Source organism: Orcinus orca, chromosome 6 (genome assembly GCF_937001465.1).
Source record: "Orcinus orca chromosome 6, mOrcOrc1.1, whole genome shotgun sequence".
Taxonomy (NCBI): domain Eukaryota; kingdom Metazoa; phylum Chordata; class Mammalia; order Artiodactyla; family Delphinidae; genus Orcinus; species Orcinus orca.
The window spans coordinates 10,786,569-10,808,492 of record NC_064564.1 but is presented as its reverse complement, the minus strand read 5'-3'; the positions used below and the strand labels follow the sequence as shown (position 1 = coordinate 10,808,492).

The window sequence follows — 21,924 nt, the reverse complement described above, 5'->3', positions numbered from 1 at the left end:
TCACAGACACTGGCCCCCGTGTCTAGGCCAGAGTGAACTTGGGAGGTAAGGCTCCCACTGCTGGCAGCAGCCTCCAGGGCCTGGGCAGTGAGGCTCCTCTCTGACTACGGATGTCGCAGGTAGGCAGCAAACACGCGTTTCTATGTTTGAAATGCACATTTTGTAAAAAAACAACCAAAAAACCCACAACTTTTTCCTTATTGGAAATATTATAGATTTATATCTCAATTATAAATTACTACTGTATTTGGATAAAATGCTTTATTCATTCCTTCAGTTGGCAAACACTGACTGAGCACCCAGGAAGGTAAGAGCTTCAGAGGAGAAGCAAGTCGGGGTCGGAGGCTCTGCTGTCTGTAGAGAGGATGTGGGCGGAGCTGGAGGCAGCCCCGGGAGAGGACAGGGCAGGGGTTCACCCTGGAAGCTGCAGGGAGGGTGCAGAAGTGCCTTGTGAGGTGCAGGGGCCAGCGTGGGGAGGGTTAAACCGAACGTGTGTTCAGGGGGAGACTGTAAAGGGAGGATGGAACATTCCATCTGTCCATTGGCTCACGCTTTTATTTATTCATCAACTATTACGTGAGTGCTGTGTCAGGCATGCTGAGGGCTCTGATGTGCCAGTGCACGGAACGGATCGGATCCTCGCCCCAGGGAGCTTACGCTCTAGGAGGGAAGGCCGAATATAAGCAAAACCGTAACAGACACGTTAGAAAGTGACAAGTGAGAGCCGAGAAGAGACAGATGAGCAAGTTGGCGGGTGGGAGTGTCTCGGGGGGCAGGAGGTGCACAGAAGGCCTGGCCGTGCCTGCAGACGCTCCCTCTGCTTCCCCAGGGAAAGCATACAGGGGGAGGGAAGGGCAGGCGGATGCAGGTCTGCAGGTCTGCGGGAGGAGGATGAGCGGGGAGGCCGGCCGGGCTGCAGTGCAGCAGGGAGTAGCAGCGGGGCAGGCCGGGGGCAGTGGGGCCCCCAGAAAGGGCTCTGCCCCCAACCAAGGAGTGCCCGGGGCCGCCTCGCGGGGCTTGGAGGAGTGAAGTGGCCCGGCGGCCGTGTTGACAGCAAAGCGGGGGCAGGCAGGACTCGTCTCAGTGGGAGACGTGGTGGCTGAGAGCAGAGGGAGGAAGGTCGGTTTCTGGAACTGGGTGTGGAGTGTGAGAGGAGAGCAGTCAAAAATAGCTCCGGAGTTTGGGGCCTGAGGCATCAGCACGGGGCGGGGGTGGGGGGGGTGGTGGTGGCTGGCGGGTGAGGGGGGCGTCCAGCCTCACACACCCTAGTCTGGGATTTGGGACAGAGATTTGGGTTGAAGTGGGGGGGCATTTGAGAGCCCTCAGCATGTGCAGGGTGGACTCTGAAGCCTCTACTGGGCAAGCTCAGGGAGAGAATTCATCCCTTCCACGGAGAAGGCGTGTGCTAATGAGGTGTTCCCCAGAGCAAAAGAGAAGCACATCGCGGTCCTGACTCCCAGGGGCTTTGGTCTACTTGGGAGTTAAGACAGAGGTGCAGAGAGAGCGAGAGCGCGAGAGAGAGCGAGCGAGCGAGAGAGCGAGCGAGAGAGGGTGGGGGGAGAGGGCGAGGGGGGGGGAGAGAGAGAGTGAGAAAGAGAAAGAGAGAGAGAGAGAGAAAGAGAGAGAGAGAGAGAGGGAGGGAGAGAGGGAGGGAGAGGGAGAGGGAGCGGGAGGGAGAGAGAGGGAGAGAGAGGGAGAGAGAGAGAGGGAGAGAGAGGGAGAGAGAGGGCAAGTGCAAGCGCTAAGTGCTGGGGCTCCTTAGGGACAGACCCGGCCTCTTTCCTCTGTATTTTTCTCATTCTGTCCCATGAAACAATCTACCTGCTGTTGGATCCAAATAAACGTCTTTAGATGCACATGTGGCCTCCTTTCTGGGCCTGAGATCTGGACGGCCCAGCGGGGTGTCTGCTGGGCTCTTCGTGCCCCCCTGGTCCCTCCGGGTCCCTCCCCAGCCGCCCCCTCTGCCAACCTCCCCACCCTGGCGGCCACCCAACCCGATACTCAAATAAAACCAAACCAGCTGTCCTGCTGGCCCACACCCTCCACTGCCCTGCCGGTCAGGGCGCTGCCTCCAGATGAACTAAGCACCCTGATGGGGCCTGCGTCCCACCACCTCCACTGTCACCACCCAGTCCCAGCCACCATCACTTCTCCCTGGAACTACCCCACTGCTTCCTAACCCGCATCCTTGCTTCCACTCTTAGGCCCCACTGTGACTGGAAACACAGCATAAATGGAATCCCATCACCTTTCTGTTTAAAGCCCTCCTGTGGTCTCCCACTCTCAGGAGGACGGCTGCCCTCCTCATCCGCCCCTGCGCCTCATTTCACCTCCTCTGTTCTGCTTATCAAACACGCAGAGCCTTCCCGGCTCACAGCTGGCAGGCACACCGGCATCCTTCCTCGGAGCACCCTTTCCCAGCTCTCTGATTCGCTGGCTGCTCATCGTTCAGATCTCAGACCCACCGTCACCTCCTCCGAGAAGCCTCCCTTACCGGGTCCCTGAGTCCCCTCAAACAGCAGCTGTCTATTTCCTTCACAGCCTTTTCCACCACCTGTCACTACACTCTGTTTTCTGTTTCTCTCTCTGTCCCACTGGCATGCACACTCCCTGAGGAGAAGGTCCTTGCTTGTCACATTTTCTGTCTAGCGGCGCTCAACCGCTATTTGCTGAAAACATGACTAAGCAAGGTCTCGTGGGCTTGAAAGTTCATGGGGGTGTTTAATGCACCTACAGGGCAGCAGATAAGGCACAAGAGTGGGTGCATTCAGAAAGGAGGCTATAGAGGCAAGTTTGAAGAAACAAAGACAAAGCAACACAGATCAAGGCCTTTGGTTTTCACTGTTTTCAGTTACCCTCACTGTCTGGGTGCCTACTGCACATGGGGCCTCCGCGTAGGTCACTGGGACACGGCGGTGAGCAGGGCCCCGGGGCCCTGACAGACGGTGATTCCGAGTTAGGACAGGATGGCAGGCCTGAGTCTCGGGATGGAGTGGGGAAGCATAGAAAGGCTTTTCACTGTGGGCAATCTCCACATGGGCAGTGTAGGGTGGGTAGGAGGTCGCCGAGGAAGGGAGTCGGGCGAGGGGTGGGGAAAGGCAGGAGCTGAAGGGAGCTGACAGCGTCCCGAGCGGAGCAGACAGGAGGGACTTGGGGCGGGAGGTCAGTGCAGGGGAACTATCCAGTGGAAAGGCTGGGAGGTTAACAGCTTTTCACCAAAGTTTCCCCCAAGAATTCTTCTCTCTCCTCCAACATTCCCGTCTCGCTCTGCTTTCTCCCAAGCTCAGTCTCCATACACACACACTTTGAGATCTGACCCCCAGCTGATACTCACTTCTCCCCAGTCGACATTTTTGGGCGGCAGAGGGTAGTGTGAGGTGATATCATAAGCTATTTCTTCCATGAACCATTTGAAACTTTTGCAGTTGTGATCTTCTCGAAATTTCTTCAGCTCTGATATATCCCCATATGGTAATGCCTTTGATTCAGGGCGACTGGCATAGAAGTAGTCTTTATACTCATCCCACCAGACCTCTACAACTCTGACGTAATTCTGGGAAAAAGAAAATTAACGTCATTATAAAAACCAAAAATATTTGTATTGTCATAAACAGCCTCTCTTCGACATATGAAATATGACAACATACGATAAATTTGTTTCAATAGGACCCGATACTTAATTACAAATGCAAGCGAGCTCGTGACTCTGACATGTCACTGTCACGCGTGTTCAACCAGAGTGACGGACACACAATCTGGTGTCACTGTGCCGAAGGTCCCATACTCTAAGATAATACATTCTTTTTTTTTTTTTTTTTTTTTTTTTGCGGTACGTGGGCCTCTCACTGTTGTGGCCTCTCCCGCTGCAGAGCAGAGGCTCCAGACGCACAGGCTCAGTGGCCATGGCTAAGGCCCAGCCGCTCCGTGGCATGTGGGATCCTCCCGGACCGGGGCACGAACCCGTGTCCCCTGCATCGGCAGGCGGACTCTCAACCACTGCGCCACCAGGGAAGCCCTAAGATAATATATTCTTTCCTGCTGATGGAGCTGAGCGCAGAGGGTTGGTGAGAGAGGCTGGCTGGCACCGGGCACCCCCAGACCCCTGAACAATCTCCTCTCTGAGGACCATGCTGCTGGCACGTGCAGGGGGAGGGGTCTCCCATCAGAAACCACTGGGACAAACAACAAACACATTTCTGAAAGTGGCTCTGCCCATCTTGTAACAGCTGTACCTGAACCACTGCACCGTAGCCCAGAATTAAGTGGATATTTTCCCCATGGGGTGCATTTTGAAAAGCAACTAAAGAACAATCATGTAAGTTGACGTGTGAGAACTCACAAGGATCTAACTTCTACTGTTTCACTGAGTGAGCACTCGTAGGCGTGAATCGATGCGATGGACGCAGCACAGACCCAGCGAGAGGCCCTTGCGCTTGGACATCACGGGGCAGCAAACTTTATGAAGGGCCCGGGAGTCAGTCTTTTCAGCTGGGTGGCCATCCAGTTTCTGTTGCAACTACTCACCTCTGCTGCTACAGTGAGAAAGCAGCACAGGGAACATGCGAACGAACGGCAGAGCTGGGTTCCGACACAACTTTATTTACTGAAGAAGGCTGGGTTTGGCCTGCTGGCCGCACAGCAGGAACATCTAGTGTTCTGATTAAATTTTCTCTTGGCTACAAGATAACTATCAAAAGGGTGCACGCCTGGCCGTGGGCATGTTTCTGCAAAAGCCCGTGGGCTCAAAAAGTTTTAAGCGGCAGCCTCCTAAAAGAACACAACATTATTGCTAAATATTTTGAATTCTTGCAAATCCACCCAAAGTTAGACACAGTCCATGTCTTCCAGGTAGTCGTGAACATGAAGAATTAAGTGCACACGCATAAGGTTACGGCAACAAAAAGGAGGAGCATTTAATTGTTTGGGATGGAGAGGCGGGGACGGCTCAGTCCTGAAGGAGCGGTCAGCCAGGAGGGACTGGGACCTGGGGCAAAGAGCAGTGCAAATATATGATAGATCATGGTGCATGTGGCATCCTGAAAGAGGTCTATCACCACAGCTGGAATGCAGGATTCACTGAGAGAAAAGCTGCCTCGGTTTCCTCCTTTTAAGATGAGGATAATTAAGAAGTTAATCGGTGCGAAGTGTTTAGATTTGTACACACTGAGCACTCACGAAGTGTGAGCTATTAGTGATACTACTGATCGTTTCCAAGGGCTTTGCACGTCACCCATTAGCTGACAGCCATCCGAAGGGTCCTCGCAGGCAGCAGACATCAGATTCAGATTTGAGGGGAATAACCGGGGCAGGGAGTGGAGGTGGCCCGAGGGGGTGGGACGGAGGGTAGAGAGCCGCCTCTGAGGGAAAGTTAAAAGCTCCGCTCTGAAGAGGCCAAGTCTGAAACATCTGAGGGCCATCTAAGAGGAGGGTTCTAGGGACTTCCCTGGAGGTCCGGTGGTTAGGACTCCGCACTTTCGCTGCCAAGGGCTCGGGTTCGATCCCTGGTCAGGGAACTAAGATCCTGCGTGCCACGCGTTGCCACCAAAAAAAAAAAAAAAAAAAGAGAGAGAGAGAGAGAGAGGTGTTCTCTAAGACAGCTGACCGTAAAGGTCTGCAGCTCAGAGAAGACCACCGGCTGGAGAAACAGCCCTGGAGGGTGGAGGGGACACGCAGAAGCAGAGGACAGAAGCCGCTGGTGAAGCCTGCGTTTGCTGCTTAATCTGACAGTGTTGAGTGTTTCCCTCTCGTCTCTTTTCCATTTCCTTGTAGCACCGGCCTTCCTGAACTGACCTGACTTTCCAACAGTTCTTCGTGGTTGTGGGGCAAGTTCCAAGGGCGGCTATCTTCCTGCAACGCCGTCGGGCCCAGTGTTAACTGGCTGCTATCTCTGTCTTACTGCGGAGATTTAAATCTCGTCCCCTGTCCTAGTGGGGCTCCGTTTGGCCACTTCTAAAAAACTTTGGTCGGTTAGAGGGCTGTGTTGATCCTTAAAGCCTAGTCTCTGCTTCTGTTATCTATTCGCTTTGGGGAACGGTCCTGAGTTGCATCCGTAGCCAAAAATAGACTTCCTTCTGCTTTTGACTTGGTTAAGGGCTCCAGAAAATGAAAGACACCACAGTCATATGCTCTTAGAGTCTATGAAAGCCGCACAAACAAAGGGCTTCTAAGTTGCCCCATCAAAGAGAGAGGCCATCGTCCTGCCAGCATTGGGGCTGTGGCCTCTGTGTGAAGCTCTCCTGGTCTGTCCCTGGTTTGAGGGACAAAAGTTATTCATTCACCTTTTGCAAGCACTGTTGAAAAATGTGATTTTGTTTACTACACAAACTTCTATTATAATTACTTTACTTTTCCAAAACCAAACAAAAATAGTGTTTCACTCACGTGTGACTAAGAGACGTTGGTATTTCCCTTTCAACGACTTTCCTACACGGTGTCAGGTTTTAAAAATTTGAGTTATCATTTTTTTTTTTTTTTGCGGTACGCGGGTCTCTCACTGTTGTGGCCTCTCCTGTTGCGGAGCAACAGGCTCCGGACGCGCAGGCTCAGTGGCCATGGCTCACGGGCGCAGTTGCTCCGCGGCACGTGGGATCTTCCCGCACCGGGGCACGAACCCGTCTCCCCTGCATCGGCAGGCGGACTCTCAACCACTGCGCCACCAGGGAAGCCCTGAGTTATCATTTTTTAAAAAAAGATTTTTACTGAAGTATAGTTGGTTTACAATGTTGTGCTACTTTCAGGTGTACAGCAAAGTTAATCAGTTATACATATATTTCCACTCTTTCTTTTAGATTCTTTTCCCATATACGTCATTACAGAATATTGAGTGGATTTCTAAAATCTGAGCTATCTTGACGGAGAACATTCAATACCATTCAATAATGGAATTCTAATCAGAGTGGGATACAAGGAATAATCCTAGAAAACAATAAGAAGTTTCATGAATAAGCCTAGTCTAAGTGAAAAGTGAGAAACAGCGTGACTGCTTCAAAGATGTCGCCTGGCCAGCGAGCTGACATTACGTGGCCACGTGGCACATACGTGTTAGCTCCCTAGCCTTCCCAGTTTTAACCGAAAGACTCACCTTTAGGGTAGGAGAAGACCCGACATAGACAGGCGGAGGGTTCCCCTGCCAGCCCTCAAGACGGTAGATGTGCCCGACACGGGAACAAGGGACAAACAGTAACTTGCCACCGCACTGCCAGATCTGTCAGGAAAGACACACGTGGCAGCTGTCTCAAACGCCCAATCTGTCCTGTAAACATAAACCTAAAATCTAAATTAGACACAGGGTCTACGGGGAATTCACCAGCTAAACAGATCCTACGATAACTTCTTATTTCTCAAGCTCACATACTAACAAAGAGGCCGCTGGGGAACGCAGGCGCACAGGGCACCCAGGGGCCCGTCCTGAGCCCCTGCAGAGCCACGCAGACTCCTGCGTCCTAACGCGCACTTCATCTCTCCCGGCGCTAACACGCCTCCTCCCACCTGGGGGATTGTTACCATAACCGCCTAACCGGCGGCTCCTTCGCCTCCGCTTGCCTCTACTCAGGCTCCATTATTTATAGCAGGAGATTAGGCTGCTGAAGGGCAGCTCTGGGTCGTGCTCTCCCCAGCTTAGTCTCTCCCATGGGTCTCCACTGCCTGTCAGATTAAGCCACAGTCTCTCAGCTCAGTACTGAAGGCTCTCCTCACTGTGGACCTGGCGCCCCTGCCCACGCCATCTTCCTGGAAGCCCGTCGGATTCACACTGTCAGCTTCTGCCAGACGGTGGGCCCCATGCCCGCCCTGCGCCTTTCCCCGTTCTACCCCCACCTTAGCTCGGCCCGTCTTCCTTGTTCTGCCTCGAAAACATCCTCCAGCATGCTGCTGCCTCTGAATCACACCACCTGAACGTCGGTCTACCTTCTGATCGTACTACGCATTTAAGCAGAACTCTCATCTCTCATCGGCTGTAAGTTCATTGACAGCGAGGACCGAGCTCCTCCTCTTCTGTCCCTCAAAGTGCTGAGCACCGGACATTTAAGACAAGAGGTAACGCCTATGTGTTCAGCTCACACTGGAAAATACTTCTTTCTTTCGGGAAGTGGCGGGGGGCACGGGTGGGTGGGTACTGCAGGAAGGCAGCTCCAGGGTCAGTGTGAGGACACACGATCACTGTTGGGGTCTACCTCTGTCCTGAGCTTCAGCAGTGGATGGTCAAACGGAACCCCACACCTGCTGATTCCCGCAAGGGCTCCTATCACAAAAGGCTCCGAGGTACGGAAAAGCCTTTGCGGGTGGGGCGGGAGGGGAAGGAGAGGAGGTATTTTTACTTCTGAAGCTCGCTGGCTTCCGTTTTTAGCTGAGCCAAGAACGTATGTAGTAAGTTTGGAGCTTGCATTTTTGCCTTATTTTTCCCAAAAGGCAAATATTTTTGTTAGTCTTTCCTTATAATTTAGAGAAATGCATTAAACAGGTTTTTTGTTCTTTTTTGCCCCAAAGAAACCAGCCTTATCTGAAAGTCACAAGAATCCATAACTGCTTAGAAAACTGCATTTGTTTCAATGAAATGTTACCTTGTATGAGATCTCAAAGTTTTCACCACCCCAAATCTGGAGGCCTGGATCGTAGAGACCCAGCTCAAAGAAGAAGTCTCGTTCAATGGCGAATAATCCTCCAGCCATGGCTGGGGACCTAAGAAAAAGAAACGCTGAAATAACTTTTAAAGACAAACCCCCAATACCCCTTCAACAACAGATAACAAGCCTTTATGGAATACAGTATAAGTAGTGCATAGAAGAGACAAAACTGATGGCCAAACATTAAGAAATTATAAAGCCTTCATGAAACAATCTGTTCATAATTCCTTATGAATTTACTATAATTTCTAACTGAAATCCTGTTAGAGTTCGTTACAAATTAGAGCATTACATCATTCCGCCATTAGAGGGCGCCTTGGTTCCTTTGTTTATTTAAAAATTAAGCCTTAAGAGTTAGTTAAAATAGAATTTTCTCTTTCACTCCTAAAAATACTGAGCCATACAGCCGTGGTCTGCTAAATGTTCCTGAAGTGATTTATGAGTCATTCTGGGATGAGTGAAACCATACACCATGGAAGTAGTCTCTCATTTTTTAATTTTATAGCTCAGTGGTTTGCCAAATAAGGGTGTAAATCATGGTAGAACAGCCACGGTTCATTCAGAGTTTGCAAATATAGCACAGAAATGACACAGGAGCATTAGACACAGCTATTTACTGTGTCAGGAGGCAGGGCTGCCAAAGAGTGATCTGTGGTCCTTGAGTGGGACCTTGAATTGGGTTCTTTTTAGAGACAAGAGAAAAAAAGACTTGATAGCTTTTTAGGGCAAGCCACTCCCACCGTTGGGAATAATTTTCACCCCGTACCGTTAGGAATAATTTTCACTCCGTTCCCCCTTCCCCTGGCAACAATGAATTGTCACTGCATTCGATTCTTAGGTAGACCCCTCCATTAGAGCCTCTTCATCAGCACACCTGATATTCAGTCTATCACCAATTCCTACTGATTCTACCATCAACACACATCTTGAACCCACTTCTTTCCAGCGTCACTGCTGCCATCCTAGACCAAGCACAGGAACCCCGATATTATCCTCCGCTCTCTTCTGCCCCACCCAAGCCCCAGCAGGCAGCAGGCAATGCCTCTGTGCTCTGCCCGACCCCCTCCTGTCCCAGGACCCTGGCTATGCTGCAGTCTCCTGAACGGTCCTCCCTCCTCCTCCACAGGGCAGACTTATCTCTCAGGGCTCGGCCTCAGCGTGGCTTTTGAGACACTTTCCATGAGCTTTTCTTCTCACCACTCGTCACACTTGCTGCTCCAGTTATTCGTGCAGTTAACTGTTTAATTTCTGTCTCACCCACTACATGTTAAGTGCCACGAGGGAACACATCTCTTTAAAATTTATCCCCAGAAAATAGCGCCTGGCACATAGTAAGCATTCATTAAATATTAAATAAATAATGAAGCACGGGGCTTCGCTGGTGGTGCGGTGGTTGAGAATCCACCTGCCAGTGCAGGGGACACGGGTTTGAGCCCTGGGTCCAGGAAGATCCCACATGCCGCGGAGCAACTAAGCCCGTGCGCCACAACTACTGAGCCCACGTGCCACAACTACTGAAGCCCGTGCACCTGGAACCCGTGCTCTGCAACAAGAGAAGCCACTGCAATGAGAAGCCCGTGCACCGCAACAAGGAGTAGCCCCCACTCGCCACAACTAGAGAAAGCCCGCGCACAGCAACGAAGACTCAGCAAAGCCAAAAATAAATAAATAAATATATTAATTAAAAAGATAATGAAGCAAGAAATATTTTCAATATTAAAGGGAAGCCACATCAGGGGAAAGTCATTCTTTCATAAGGCTTTTCTTCTTAAAGGAGAAACAACCCTATTGCGTTTTCAGTTATACTTTCATGCCAAATTTATTTAACTGTCATTTAACATCACTCTATTATAACTATGCCTTTTTGATCTTTAAATATATTCCCACTTATCTCAGTACATATTTGAAAATGTATCTTAACATGAAAACCAGTGAGTAACGTAAAGAGAAACCTTCCTTAAATTTTTCTCCCACATTTAAAAAATTTTCTTTCCTAGCCCATGGGATTGGTAGAAATAGAACTATAGTTATTAGCCCTTATGTTTTTCCTCCCAGAATTATTTGTGAGTCAGGGTAAGTGGGTAAGCAGTAGATTCCTGGACAATTTTTGAAAAAGAACTTCAAAGAGAAATTTGGAAAATGTCAAATAAAGCTGAAAGTTGTATAATTTCCTTATGTTTGCCATTTCAGTATCCTGGTATCATGACATGCCCAAATCCCACCAGCTTTTTGCATGACATTGGAGACACCTTCCCCAAACTGAGTTTGAACATCATCAGTAGCGTAACAGTAAGAGAGAGACCAAAAGCAGAACCATAAGATCAGAAAAATAAAATCAGACACATTTAGAAGCCTACATTAGCATTTATGCAAACATTTAATTTGGGGCCACTCTTTTGAAAGATGGTAAAATGTTCCAGTGAAAAGACCAAAGAGAGAGTAGCACAAGTTGTTCTATTTGAAGAGCCACAAGAAGGGAGAAAAAGGAAGATTTTGGAATGAAGTTTCCTTTTAAATCAAGTGCTCTTCTGAAAATGAAGTAATAAAGGATTCTATGTAACATTTCCCAAAGTTATGTATTTTTATTCATCAGATTTAACTGGGATGAAATTAGTATTTAAGAGTTAGCATATAAAACCAAAGGAAGAAAAAAAAACTCTTGTTACTGTCTTTCATTGTCAACACTACCTGCAAAGCATCAAAGTGGATATAAAACTTGGGTCGTAAGCAATGTGAGCATCTTAAACTTACAGAATGACATAATCATCAAAAGAACAAAATTTCATGTCTAGTCTACTAGGACACGATGGCAAAGATTTTCTTTTTTTCACCTGTATTTGGAACTAATGCCATAAAGCGTGCTCACCCCCAAACGGAGTTTGCTTTTAAGGAAAAAGCAACCACAAAGAAGCAAGTGTGAGTTTAAACCTCTGAAACAGCACAAAGAAAGAAAGCCTTTCAGAATCTGAGACAGCATCTACAGTTTTAATAACAAGTTTCTTTTTTTTTTTTTAGCTTGGCAAGAGGTTAATAGGTTAGCAGCAACTGGAGAAAAGAGAAACAGGTAAGTGATTTAGTGATTACCGATATGGTTCAGTTTTTGTCTTTCTCATTCTCTTCTCTTGAGGGGTCAGAGGCACCCGTTTCCAGAGCATACTCCAATCCCATGCTCCTCGGGCATACCCATCTTCATCACCACCCCCTTGGGGTACAATTTCATAAGTGTTGCCATTTATGACATCTATAATCGGCACAGTGCAAGTGGTTCTGTATTGTGTTGATGATGGCAGCGAAGATGAAATGCAAGGGCGTGTAGGGACCCACATGTTTACACGAGTACATGGGGAAGGAAAAAAAGAAAAGTACTTAGGTAAACGTTCCACGTAAGAAAAGGAAGTAGTAATCTTTACCGATAAGGTTCAGTTTTATGTTTTCTTTTGGCCTTTTCCTTGTGGCTTAGAGGAATACGCTTCCATAGCAAACTCCAGTCCCAGGCCCCTCTGGCAAAACCATCTTCATCCCCACCTTGCTGTGGCTCAATGGAATAATCATTCCCATCTATGTAATCTATCAGAGGCACAGTGCATGTGGTTCTGAAACATTTACAGAAAATGAAAAAGCATTTAAGAACCCAAAACTGACTAGTTGAGCATGCCTAACTAGATTATCTCTTGTTACTGTGGGTTTGCTTTTTTTTCCTCCCCAACTAGGGGATTTTCATATCTAATGGGAAGCGAATGAATGCTTTGAAAAGTCAAGGAGGCTGTTTTCTTAAGGGAAGGAGAGAGGAGATGTCCCTGGGCTCACAGACACATGTCACGGATGAAGAGCCATGAACTTGAACTTAAATAGGATTTCCTCATTTTCACTGTGGTCCTACAGGCAACACCCTCTTGGTAACTTCCCATTATTTACCAGATTTCCCTGCCTGTTATTTTCCCTCCTTACCCCTCCATTAAACACGAGTGTGTGTGTAGAAAGATAATACCTGCGACACGTTCAGCAGTGCTCCCAACTCTTTGCTGCTTCCTACTTCTTTGGAAACAGTGACTGTGAAAATCTGTTTTTGTACATTTACTTGATCTTCTTTTCCTACTTCTTTTATTGGGAAAAAACCTTTTCTTTTATTGCAAAAAAAGAGTACTGTATTGTATTCTGGCTTTTTAAAAAAACAAGGAAAGAAAAATCCCTCAAAACCTGCTGAAGAACATAAATAGTGGCCTGAGAATTTGGAGCAAAAAAATATTATACCTTTTATGTGGGCTTCATGAAAATGCTAGAACTATATGACCAATCAGGTGTAGAGCCAGCTCTACAAAGATAATCGGTATCCTGCTTGTTCCAACGTTCATTTTATCAGAAAGAATTTTAAAATGCATCCCCTAAAATGGAGATTATAGTTTTTGACAGCCACGTTAAGGTGCTTTTTAGATGTTTAGAAACCAATAGGAAGGGGAAAATTAATGGGGCTTAGAATTTCGATACAGGGGAAAGGTACTTTATTCCCTCCAGACACTGGACTCCCATGGGCGAGTGGAGGGTCCCTGTGGTATGACCTCCCCTCACCACCCCGAGGACAGCCAGCTTTCACCAGGAGAGGTGAAGGCTTGTTATCTCTCTTCATGATTCTCAGATTTCTAAGTATGTGGTGGAAGGTGTCCCAGAGAGATCTCAGTTGGGTAGTTTCTAAGCTGTCTGATCTGGGGCAAACTAATTAATTTCTGTTAGCCTCAGCATCCTCTTTCGTACAAAGGAGGTAGTAATATCTATCTTGCAGGGCTGCTGTGAGGATTAAATCAGACAGCACGTGAAAATCGTGTCTCATAGATGCTCTGATGATAAAATCCTCCAAAAGTTCTTCCTCTGTCTCAGGCCATTGCCACAGGGACATGTCTTATTTCTTCTAGATTCTGAAATAGTCAGGATTCTGGACTAAAAGCAAGGAAGGCTTTGGGAACTCGAAAACTGCTGCTGCCCATCTACTGTTTCAGACCTTCTGTAAATTGGTGATTACCACATTTCCACAGGATAGCTGTCTACTTCTAAACTTGAAAGGTCCTATGGGAACCCAAGGCCTTGCCACAGGTAAGAGCTGGCCCTTACTGTGTAAAATAATCACTTCAAAGGGCATAAAACCACCCATAGGCAGAATTCCAAAGCATGCTCCTTCAAGCCTTTAGAATGTTACCACAGTGTGCGGGAACAATTAATATTGCTCTTAGAGCAAAGCTTTTGTAGCCAGAGGAAGATGATTCTGAGTGAGATGCCCTAGGCTTATCCCAAATGTCTAACTGCCCGCATGTGAATCAGCCCCAAGTAGCCACCTAGATCCACCCAGGGAAACAACTAGCTAAAAAAGAAAACTCAACATACAACTTGATGCACTGAATGGAACTGGAATCAGAAGAATGGGAACATTATTTGTCCTAGGATGAGGTTTACTTTTCAACCAGGAAAGAAAAAAAGCAAGGCAATGTTACCTGTCCTTAGATATGGGAGCTACAAGTGGTGCATACCAGTTAACTGCCACCTCACAGTGGGCATCGAGGTATATCAAAACCTGGAAAAAAAAGAAGAGGCAGGGTGAAAGAAAACTCATATACAGCACGACGTATATCATGTACAATTTAAAATTAGATGCTAATATAAACTGGCATTAGAGTCAATTTTGATATTTAAGTTATGTGTTTAAGGTAGCATTTTCAATTTTAAAAAATTAAAAATTAAATGGGTACTTAAAAATGTAGATGATCTTTTAGTTACCAAATCCAAAATGTTGACATAATAGATATCAAATGTGTCCTACCTGTCCAAGTTTAGCCTTCTGGGCACCGATACTTCGTGCCTGAATTAAACCTTCTCTTCTCTCATTTCGAAATACCTTGACTAGGCCATTCCACAGCTTAATATAGTCATCCAGTTTTTCTTTTAAGTGTTCTATGAATAAAAAATTCAGTCAACATTATAAATTATAGTTATGGCTAATAAACCACTTAAGCTATTTTTTTAAATTAACTAATTAATTTATTTTCGGCTGTGTTGGGTCTTCATTGCTGTGCGTGGGCCTTCTCTAGTTGTGTTGAGCGGGGGCTACTCTTCATTGTGGTGCGCGGGCTTCTAATTGCGGTGGCTGCTCTTGTTGCGGAGCACGGGCTATAGGCGCGAGGGCTTCAGTAGTTGCGGTGCACATGCTCAGCAGTTGTGGTTCGTGGGCTCTGGAGTGCAGGTTCAGTAGTTGTGGTGCACGGGCTTAGTTGCTCCGCGGCATGTGGGATCTTCGTGGACCGGGGCTTGAACCCATGTCCCCTGCATTGGCAGGCGGATTCTTAACCACTGCGCCACCAGGGAAGTCCCCACTTAAACTATTATTTTTCTCAAGAAATGAGGATAGGCAAACAGGTCCTTTGAGTACTCAGTAATTTTACACAGACCATACTGAATGTTAAATGTATAGGGAGGTAAGGTGAAGTGTATTACTCGAGTTAAATTTTGAGCTTAATATACCTACGGAGAACTAGCTAGCCTGAGAATTATCAAACCTCTCTCTAAACATTAAATAAATGATGACTATGCCAACTGACATGAAAACTGAAAAAAATCAAATGTTAATATCATATCTAGAAGCTTTCAGGCACAATAGTTTTTTTGCTTTTGGAAGAAGCAGTGGTTCAGGATTTCTGAAGATGTACTGCCTATAAATAACATGACATGGCCTTCGGGATCCACACAGGGTATAGGTTAATATTTGTTTCTGAGCCATCTTTCTACTACAATCAGTGTTGAAGGGAGTAGTCTTGGTGTGGTGATGAATATAGTTCCCATCCAGTTGGCAAGTAACAATAAAAGATCCCATTTTCTCTGTATTTTAAGCATCAAGTGTCTGTATATATATGTGTGTGTATGTATATATTTATAAATAAATCTTTACATATTTATATAATAAATACATATATCATTTCCACACATATGCCTGTATTATATGTACACACACACACACACACATATATGTTTGCAGTTTGGTAGAGAAATTTTTGTGTTATAAAAACAAGATACATTTGCCAAACTTTCCATCTTGGCTTCCTAGTTGCAAGAGAACAGTTTTTGTTTGTATTACTATGAGCCAATGAAACTGACTCATCACAGCCACAACTAATTCCTGGATCCTTAAAAGATGTTTCTTGAAGACACAAAAATTATTTTTAAGTTGTTTAAAATTTTGGCCCATGAATACAAAAACAACCCCCTAAACAGCTGTATTTAGTGATGAGCCCCGTGGTTAAATGGGCAAATCAGGCTGTACATTTAATACTTTATTTGTTTTTAAGGAGCTTATAATTAGCAAGATACTCACACATGGGTATTCAAAATTGAGAAGAAAAAATTTTCCATTCTCTACTTTGGTGTCCAGTTTTAATGAGAATTATAAATAAAATTCTCATGCTGAGTTACAATGTTTCCCCAGAAATTCTTGGTAATTTTCCTTTCAATATAAGTTTTTTTTGTTGCTGTTGTTTTTTTTAAGAAAAGCTCTTACCTTCCTATTTTTTTTAGTTCTGTACAGTCCTAAGTTTTTTTTTTTTTCTAAAGCCCCTTCTGACTTGCATTAGGTACTTTTTCGGATATGTGATCTAAATATATGTAAAATAAATTGTTACGGCCAGAAATGAGTTGATGGTGTGCTCTTTAAATTTAGGTTCTAGTTAAGATGACCTTGGCTGCCCTTGGGTCTCACTACAGTGGACAGATCAGTGCCCCGAAGGAACACGGCCCCTGCTGGGGGATGATCAATCCTCCCCAGCCCCAGCCCGGACTGCACGCTGGGCCACCTGACTTGCTGTGGCCAATGAGAAGCAGGCGGAAATGATGTGCTCCCGCAGCTTCCTTCCCTGAGTGCTGCGAGGAGGACACGTTGTCCGTGTAGGCCTTTGCCCAGTGCACAGGTGGAGAGGAGTGTTCTCTGTTCAAAGGCCCCAGACCCCTACGTTTTGAGGACACTGTAACTTCCAGAAACCCGAGGGTTCTGAGCAGCCAGCTCTTTTGTGAGGTTTTATATAAATTAGTTAAGTATTTTGTCTTTAAAAGAAAAATTATAACTCAGAGTTTTAATTACTGAATATATTGGGGAAAGAAAACAATCCAAGTTTTCACCTAAGGCAGATTTACCAAATGCTGTATAGTTTTACTGAGGATAGGACTGACAGATATTCAACGGTGTTTTGAAATTGGGAAGAGTAATTAAAGACCTTCTGTACTTCTGTCCAAGGGCAGCCCCAATCAACGACCCTCCCGACGCTGTTAAGCTAAGCAGACCCTATATGTAATTGCTTTTAAAATGTGTTACAAGAGGCTGTTAGAGATTTGTAACAACAGAAGCACTGATCACAAAAAAATTAAACTGGACAAAACACTTAAGCCCCCAATTTTGTTCTTTCCTCGGGCCAAGCAAGAAAGCAAGATTTTAGAATGGGAAACACCTTTTGGTGTATCTTCACTTTTTTTTTTTTTTAAAGACTATTCTGAGCTTTTTAACTTGTATTAATAACATAGTGGTTCTTAAAATCAGTACAATCATAGGCATGGGATTTCTCCAAGCTGTTTTTGTAGACTTAAGTTTTGCTAAATCTAAAACATTGTTGGCACCAACAATATCACTTAAAAACATATTTTCAAATATTTATTTGAGACAGGAATAGTATTCTTAGTGAAAATGATCCCGTTGTAGAAAATTGCAACCAAGATGTCTAAGCTAAAGGCATTTGATGACTGAAAATCTAAAGTTATACATTCCCTGCTGTAATTAAAAATGATTAGTTGAAGAAAGTGGTAGGTCATATTTCTGTTTCTCTCCATGCTAATATATGTATACAAGATCAAGATTCTGCTTGTGTCCTTGCAAAAACAGCAGAGGTTTATCCAGACTGCAAGAGTTCTAAATTAAGTTTTGGAGGAAGCTTTTGTAAAGCCATTTTGAATGGTATTTTCATGCTGCCTATGTTCTGACTTCTTTTCTAACATTATATCCAGTGGCATCACTACTTATACACAAAACCTCTCTGCAAAACTCATTTGCCAAAAAGCAGATATCCTGTTGTCATTGACTTGTCTGTGCTCTTTGGTCAGTTTTCAAAGGTTTCAACTCAGTTTTATGACAAGCAAAGAAGAATAAATAACTGCCCAGGGTTTTAGCAGCATAATTACATGCTGCTTTGGGGTCTGAGCTATAGCATTATCTATCTTTTGATATTTACGTCATTAAGAAGATATATTCAGCTTACAATAATGGATCTATTTGAAGAAAAATATTTTAACTTAAAAAACCCCACTTATCTGGAAAATCACTGCTCCATCTCTCTCTAGCCAAGTTGAACCAAGACTAACCGATGTCTCCCTAAACGTGTTAGAGCTTGCTCCATAAAGAGAGTAAAAAAATAAAACACAATTTCCTTCTATTCAATTATCTTAAATCAAATCTAGAACAAAATAAGCTTTAGTAGCTACTTTCTTTTATAAATAAAAATAGTCCATGGTTTCTGGTCAAATTCAAAATACACTGAAATGCAAAATACAAGCTATTAAACAGGTATATAGGTTTCAGTATATAGATGTGGACGGAGCTTTGGGTGGCACTGCAATATACCTGCCATTGCATTTTTTCAGTCATTCAATAAATTACCTCTACGATTAAATTTTTATAAAACCCAATGCCCAAAGAATTGGTATAGTATAAGACCGCGGTTAAATACACAGACTTATGAGCCTATAGATTTGGATGCAGCTGTTAATTACTATCTCTGTCACTGCTGGCAAGTTACTTAACATCTCTGAGCCTCAAGTGCAAAATGAGGATGAACAATATGTATCACAAGGCTTACTGTCAGAACTAAACAAAATAATTCACATACAATGCTTAGCATAGTGCCAACTTGTTGATAATAGATGTTAATTATTAATTTCTGAAGACTATTTTGAGATCACCTTTTTGCAATTGCTTATAATTATTTTATAGACAAAATGCCGATTCCATAGCCATTACCTTTGTTACTGAAATCGTCAATTAACACGATTTCTGCTAAGTATTTCCTTGGAGTCCTTTTAATTACGCTGTGAACTGTTCTCATGAGGGTGGACCACCCTTCGTTATGGAAGACGATGACAATGCTGGCCGTGAGCAGGTTTTCATCATAATGCCAATACTTGCATCTACAAAAGGAACATTTCATCATATTTATTCAGAGGTAATCTGCAATGTTTGGTTCCAAACTTACTATGACTACGTCTTCTGATTGGATTAAATATTATGGACTTAACTAAGGTAAGTGAATGAAATACATCTTATATTTTAACAGAAACCCAAGGTAGAAGAGAGAAGCTGGTATGAGATGAAGTTACTCATATTCAAGCTACTTCTTCACCAACCGGCACTTATTGCGACAAAGAGAACTAATTTGTGAATTTATGCTTCTCAGCTGGGGATGGTATTAAGGTTTGTTTTCCATGACTTCAACCTCAGTTTATTTTCTGCTTTAAAACTTGAGCTTCTGGTGCAAGGGATTTATTTTACTTGCTGTGAATAAACCACTGTATAACTGTGTTTGAAAGCTGTCCTGTTCTAATATGGCTAAAACATTCAGAAAAACATGAAATGGGCTGAAGTGCAGCATACGAGAGACATTCCAAAATTAACTGTTGGATGAATAAACAAAGTTCTAATAGTGTTTAGAGTTATCAGATTGACTAAAGAAGGGTCTTTAAGTGTTTTACGCAAAATTACTTCAAATAACTGTAGCAGGGATAAAGTTGCCAGAAACCTTTTTCTAGTTGGAAAGAACCCCCCCTGCCCCCCTACACGGTCGGCCCTCCATATCTGCTGGTTCTGCATCTTAAGATTCAACCAACTGTGGATCAAAAATATTGGAAAAAAATTCCCGAAAGTTCCAAAAAGCAAAATTTGAATTTTCCATGGCAACTATTTACATAGTGCCTACCTTGTATTAGGTATTATAAATAATCGATTGAAAGTATACAGGAGGGTGGTGTGTATAGGTTATATGTAAATACCATGCCATTTTATATAAGGGACTTGAGTATCCACGGATGGATTTTGGTATCCGAAGGGGTCCTGGAACCTATCTCCCGGTGGATAACGAGGTACAGTTGTGTGTATATTATACATATACAAGCATATGTGTATACACATATATGTGTGTATGTACACACACACACCCACTTTTTTCTGTTTGGTTATGGGAGAAGAACAAGACAGTAAGAACACGGCAGACGAATGAGAACAATCTGAGACCCGTGTTCTTTCTGCAGGAGTTAGCTTTCAGAACTAGCATCTGGTGCCTATTACCTTCTCCTTGGTAAGTGGAAAAGAAAGATTTTTTTTTTAATCCCAAAGCTTTTCATGGAGGAGTAAAAAAGCTTGTTCCCAAGATTAAATTTAAAACCATTAAAGCAGCAATTAACATTATCAGCTTGATAACCTATACCACCATTATCTAAAATAGGACCTGGCCCAACAGAGATGCAAACAATGTTTTCTCTGGGTATTTATTTCCATTTCAACGTAGTTCTCAATTGTCTGTGTTCTTAGAGGTTGCTTTTATAGAAATACAGACTGAGTCTGGAATCCATCAAATCTTATTTCTTACATCTGCATTTTCTTGTTAAAGGAGTAGTCAGTACCTGCTACGTTCTGAGCTAGGCACTAGCTCAGCATCAAGGAGCAGACACAGTCTCTGCCCTTATGAAGCCCACCGCGAGACACAGAGCAAATGTCTGCACTTTCTCTGCGTGTGACAGTGGGGAAACCATGGTGCTTTGACAGGTGGCCCTAATTCAACCTCAAGACAGGTGGGCAGGAAGGCGTCCTGGAGCCATGAGGTGAGAGTGAGACCAGAAGGATGATTTAAAAAGTACTGACACCAAAGAAGTGAGGAAGAAAAGATAATAGCACACAATGAATTGTGTGCATGTGATTCAGATAAAAAATGAATAGACGGAAGATCTATACCTTTGGAAGGTAGAATTAAAATATGAAAAAAACTGAAGAGGAAAAGTTACAAAAGGGCATTTGCAGTATAATTACAAATACCAGCATACTTATTATGTGTCAGGCACTATTCTCTGTGCTTTACTTTTATTAACTTATCTAACCTCCCAACATCACAATGAGGTTAGTACTATTAATGTTCCCATTTTACAGATGAGGGGACTGAGGTCAGGGATAAATGACTGCCTAAGATCACTCAGCTAGAGAGTAAGGAAGCCAGGACATAAACCTAGGCTATCTTGGGTTTATAAGAAATCTTGTTAAAAGTAAAATGAAAGAAAAAGAAAAAACACTAGCTATACCTATCTATGAATGGCTAAGAATTGATCTAAGGTCTAAGGTCTAAGAACTGATACTGACATTGAATATAATTGAATATAATGTCAATACAAGGCACTCATCGAGCTTATTATTATGTGATGGGAGCTCTCTCCCCTCCCCCTCTTCCCTGCCCTTTGTGGCCTGGAGATACCCCAGGAATGGGGAAGGGGGTGGGGGCATGGTAGCCTTCGGCAACAAAGAGGGCTTTTCAAGGTTGGGAGGGGCCACGTGCTCTTTCAGAGTACCAAGTTGAAAAATACAGTAGTGGAGGGATGCAGATTTTGAAAGAAGATGTGATGAGTGTTTCTGGAGAGAAACTAACCTGGGCAGGTATGTCTAATTTTGGAAGGGTAGGGACAAATGATCTCCCTCCCCGAAACTGCAAAAACAAGCAAACGCTCTGATGGAGATTCAGGCAATAATTTTCTTCCCTGAGTCTAACCACTGGGCCTAAAGAAGCAGAACTGGATGGGAAAGACACAGATTTTGGTTTACAACAGACACCAGAATTGGTGAAGATATTTAAGTCATGGAAGGAGATTTGGAACTTGCTGATTTCTAAGGCAAAAGATGACAGCTTGGAGAAATGAGCCAGATGAGGACTGTTGGAAACAGAGGGAATGAAGGAGAGGAGGAAGGAGGAAAGTGAAGACGAGAGGGGGCCCACAGCGGACACCTTCCTGTCCCAGGGACTGCTTGGGCAGACCGTCCATCGGAAGGTCTGGACGTGCTACCTTGCATTCCTACAGGACAAGGGGACAAGAGCTGGAAGAGAGTGTGTTCCCAATTTCTCCATCTTCCCTCACCTCTGTACGGTTTGGAAATAACTCCAAAGATGTAAACTAGGTTATGTGCCAGTAACTACAACTCTTGGTATATATTTTTCCTATTTTCTTTGTCTTAAAAATTACCAAACAAAAGCAATAT

General features: G+C 44.5%; 1 protein-coding gene across 6 annotated transcripts in view; it reads right to left on the bottom strand.

Moving 5' to 3' along the window:
* Positions 1 to 21,924, bottom strand: part of GALNT7 (polypeptide N-acetylgalactosaminyltransferase 7) — a 116,385-nt gene that overhangs the window by 7,648 nt on the left and 86,813 nt on the right. For 4 of the 6 annotated variants that reach the window (XR_004476234.2, XM_033403592.2, XM_049711357.1 and 1 more), the window contains 7 exons: positions 18,655 to 18,821; positions 14,428 to 14,558; positions 14,102 to 14,181; positions 11,706 to 11,888; positions 8,559 to 8,676; positions 7,082 to 7,204; positions 3,335 to 3,553 (listed from right to left, as the gene is read on the bottom strand). Coding sequence is in view for 5 of the 6 variants with exons in the window: in XM_033403592.2 (XP_033259483.1) it covers positions 3,335 to 3,553; positions 7,082 to 7,204; positions 8,559 to 8,676; positions 11,706 to 11,888; positions 14,102 to 14,181; positions 14,428 to 14,558; positions 18,655 to 18,821 (1,021 nt within the window). In the remaining variant the exon portion in view is untranslated. Of the gene's footprint in view, positions 1 to 3,334; positions 3,554 to 7,081; positions 7,205 to 8,558; positions 8,677 to 11,705; positions 11,889 to 12,031; positions 12,215 to 14,101; positions 14,182 to 14,427; positions 14,559 to 18,654; positions 18,822 to 21,924 lie in introns of all 6 variants that reach the window. The other 2 variants (XM_033403589.2, XM_033403593.2) reach the window with 2 other exon arrangements.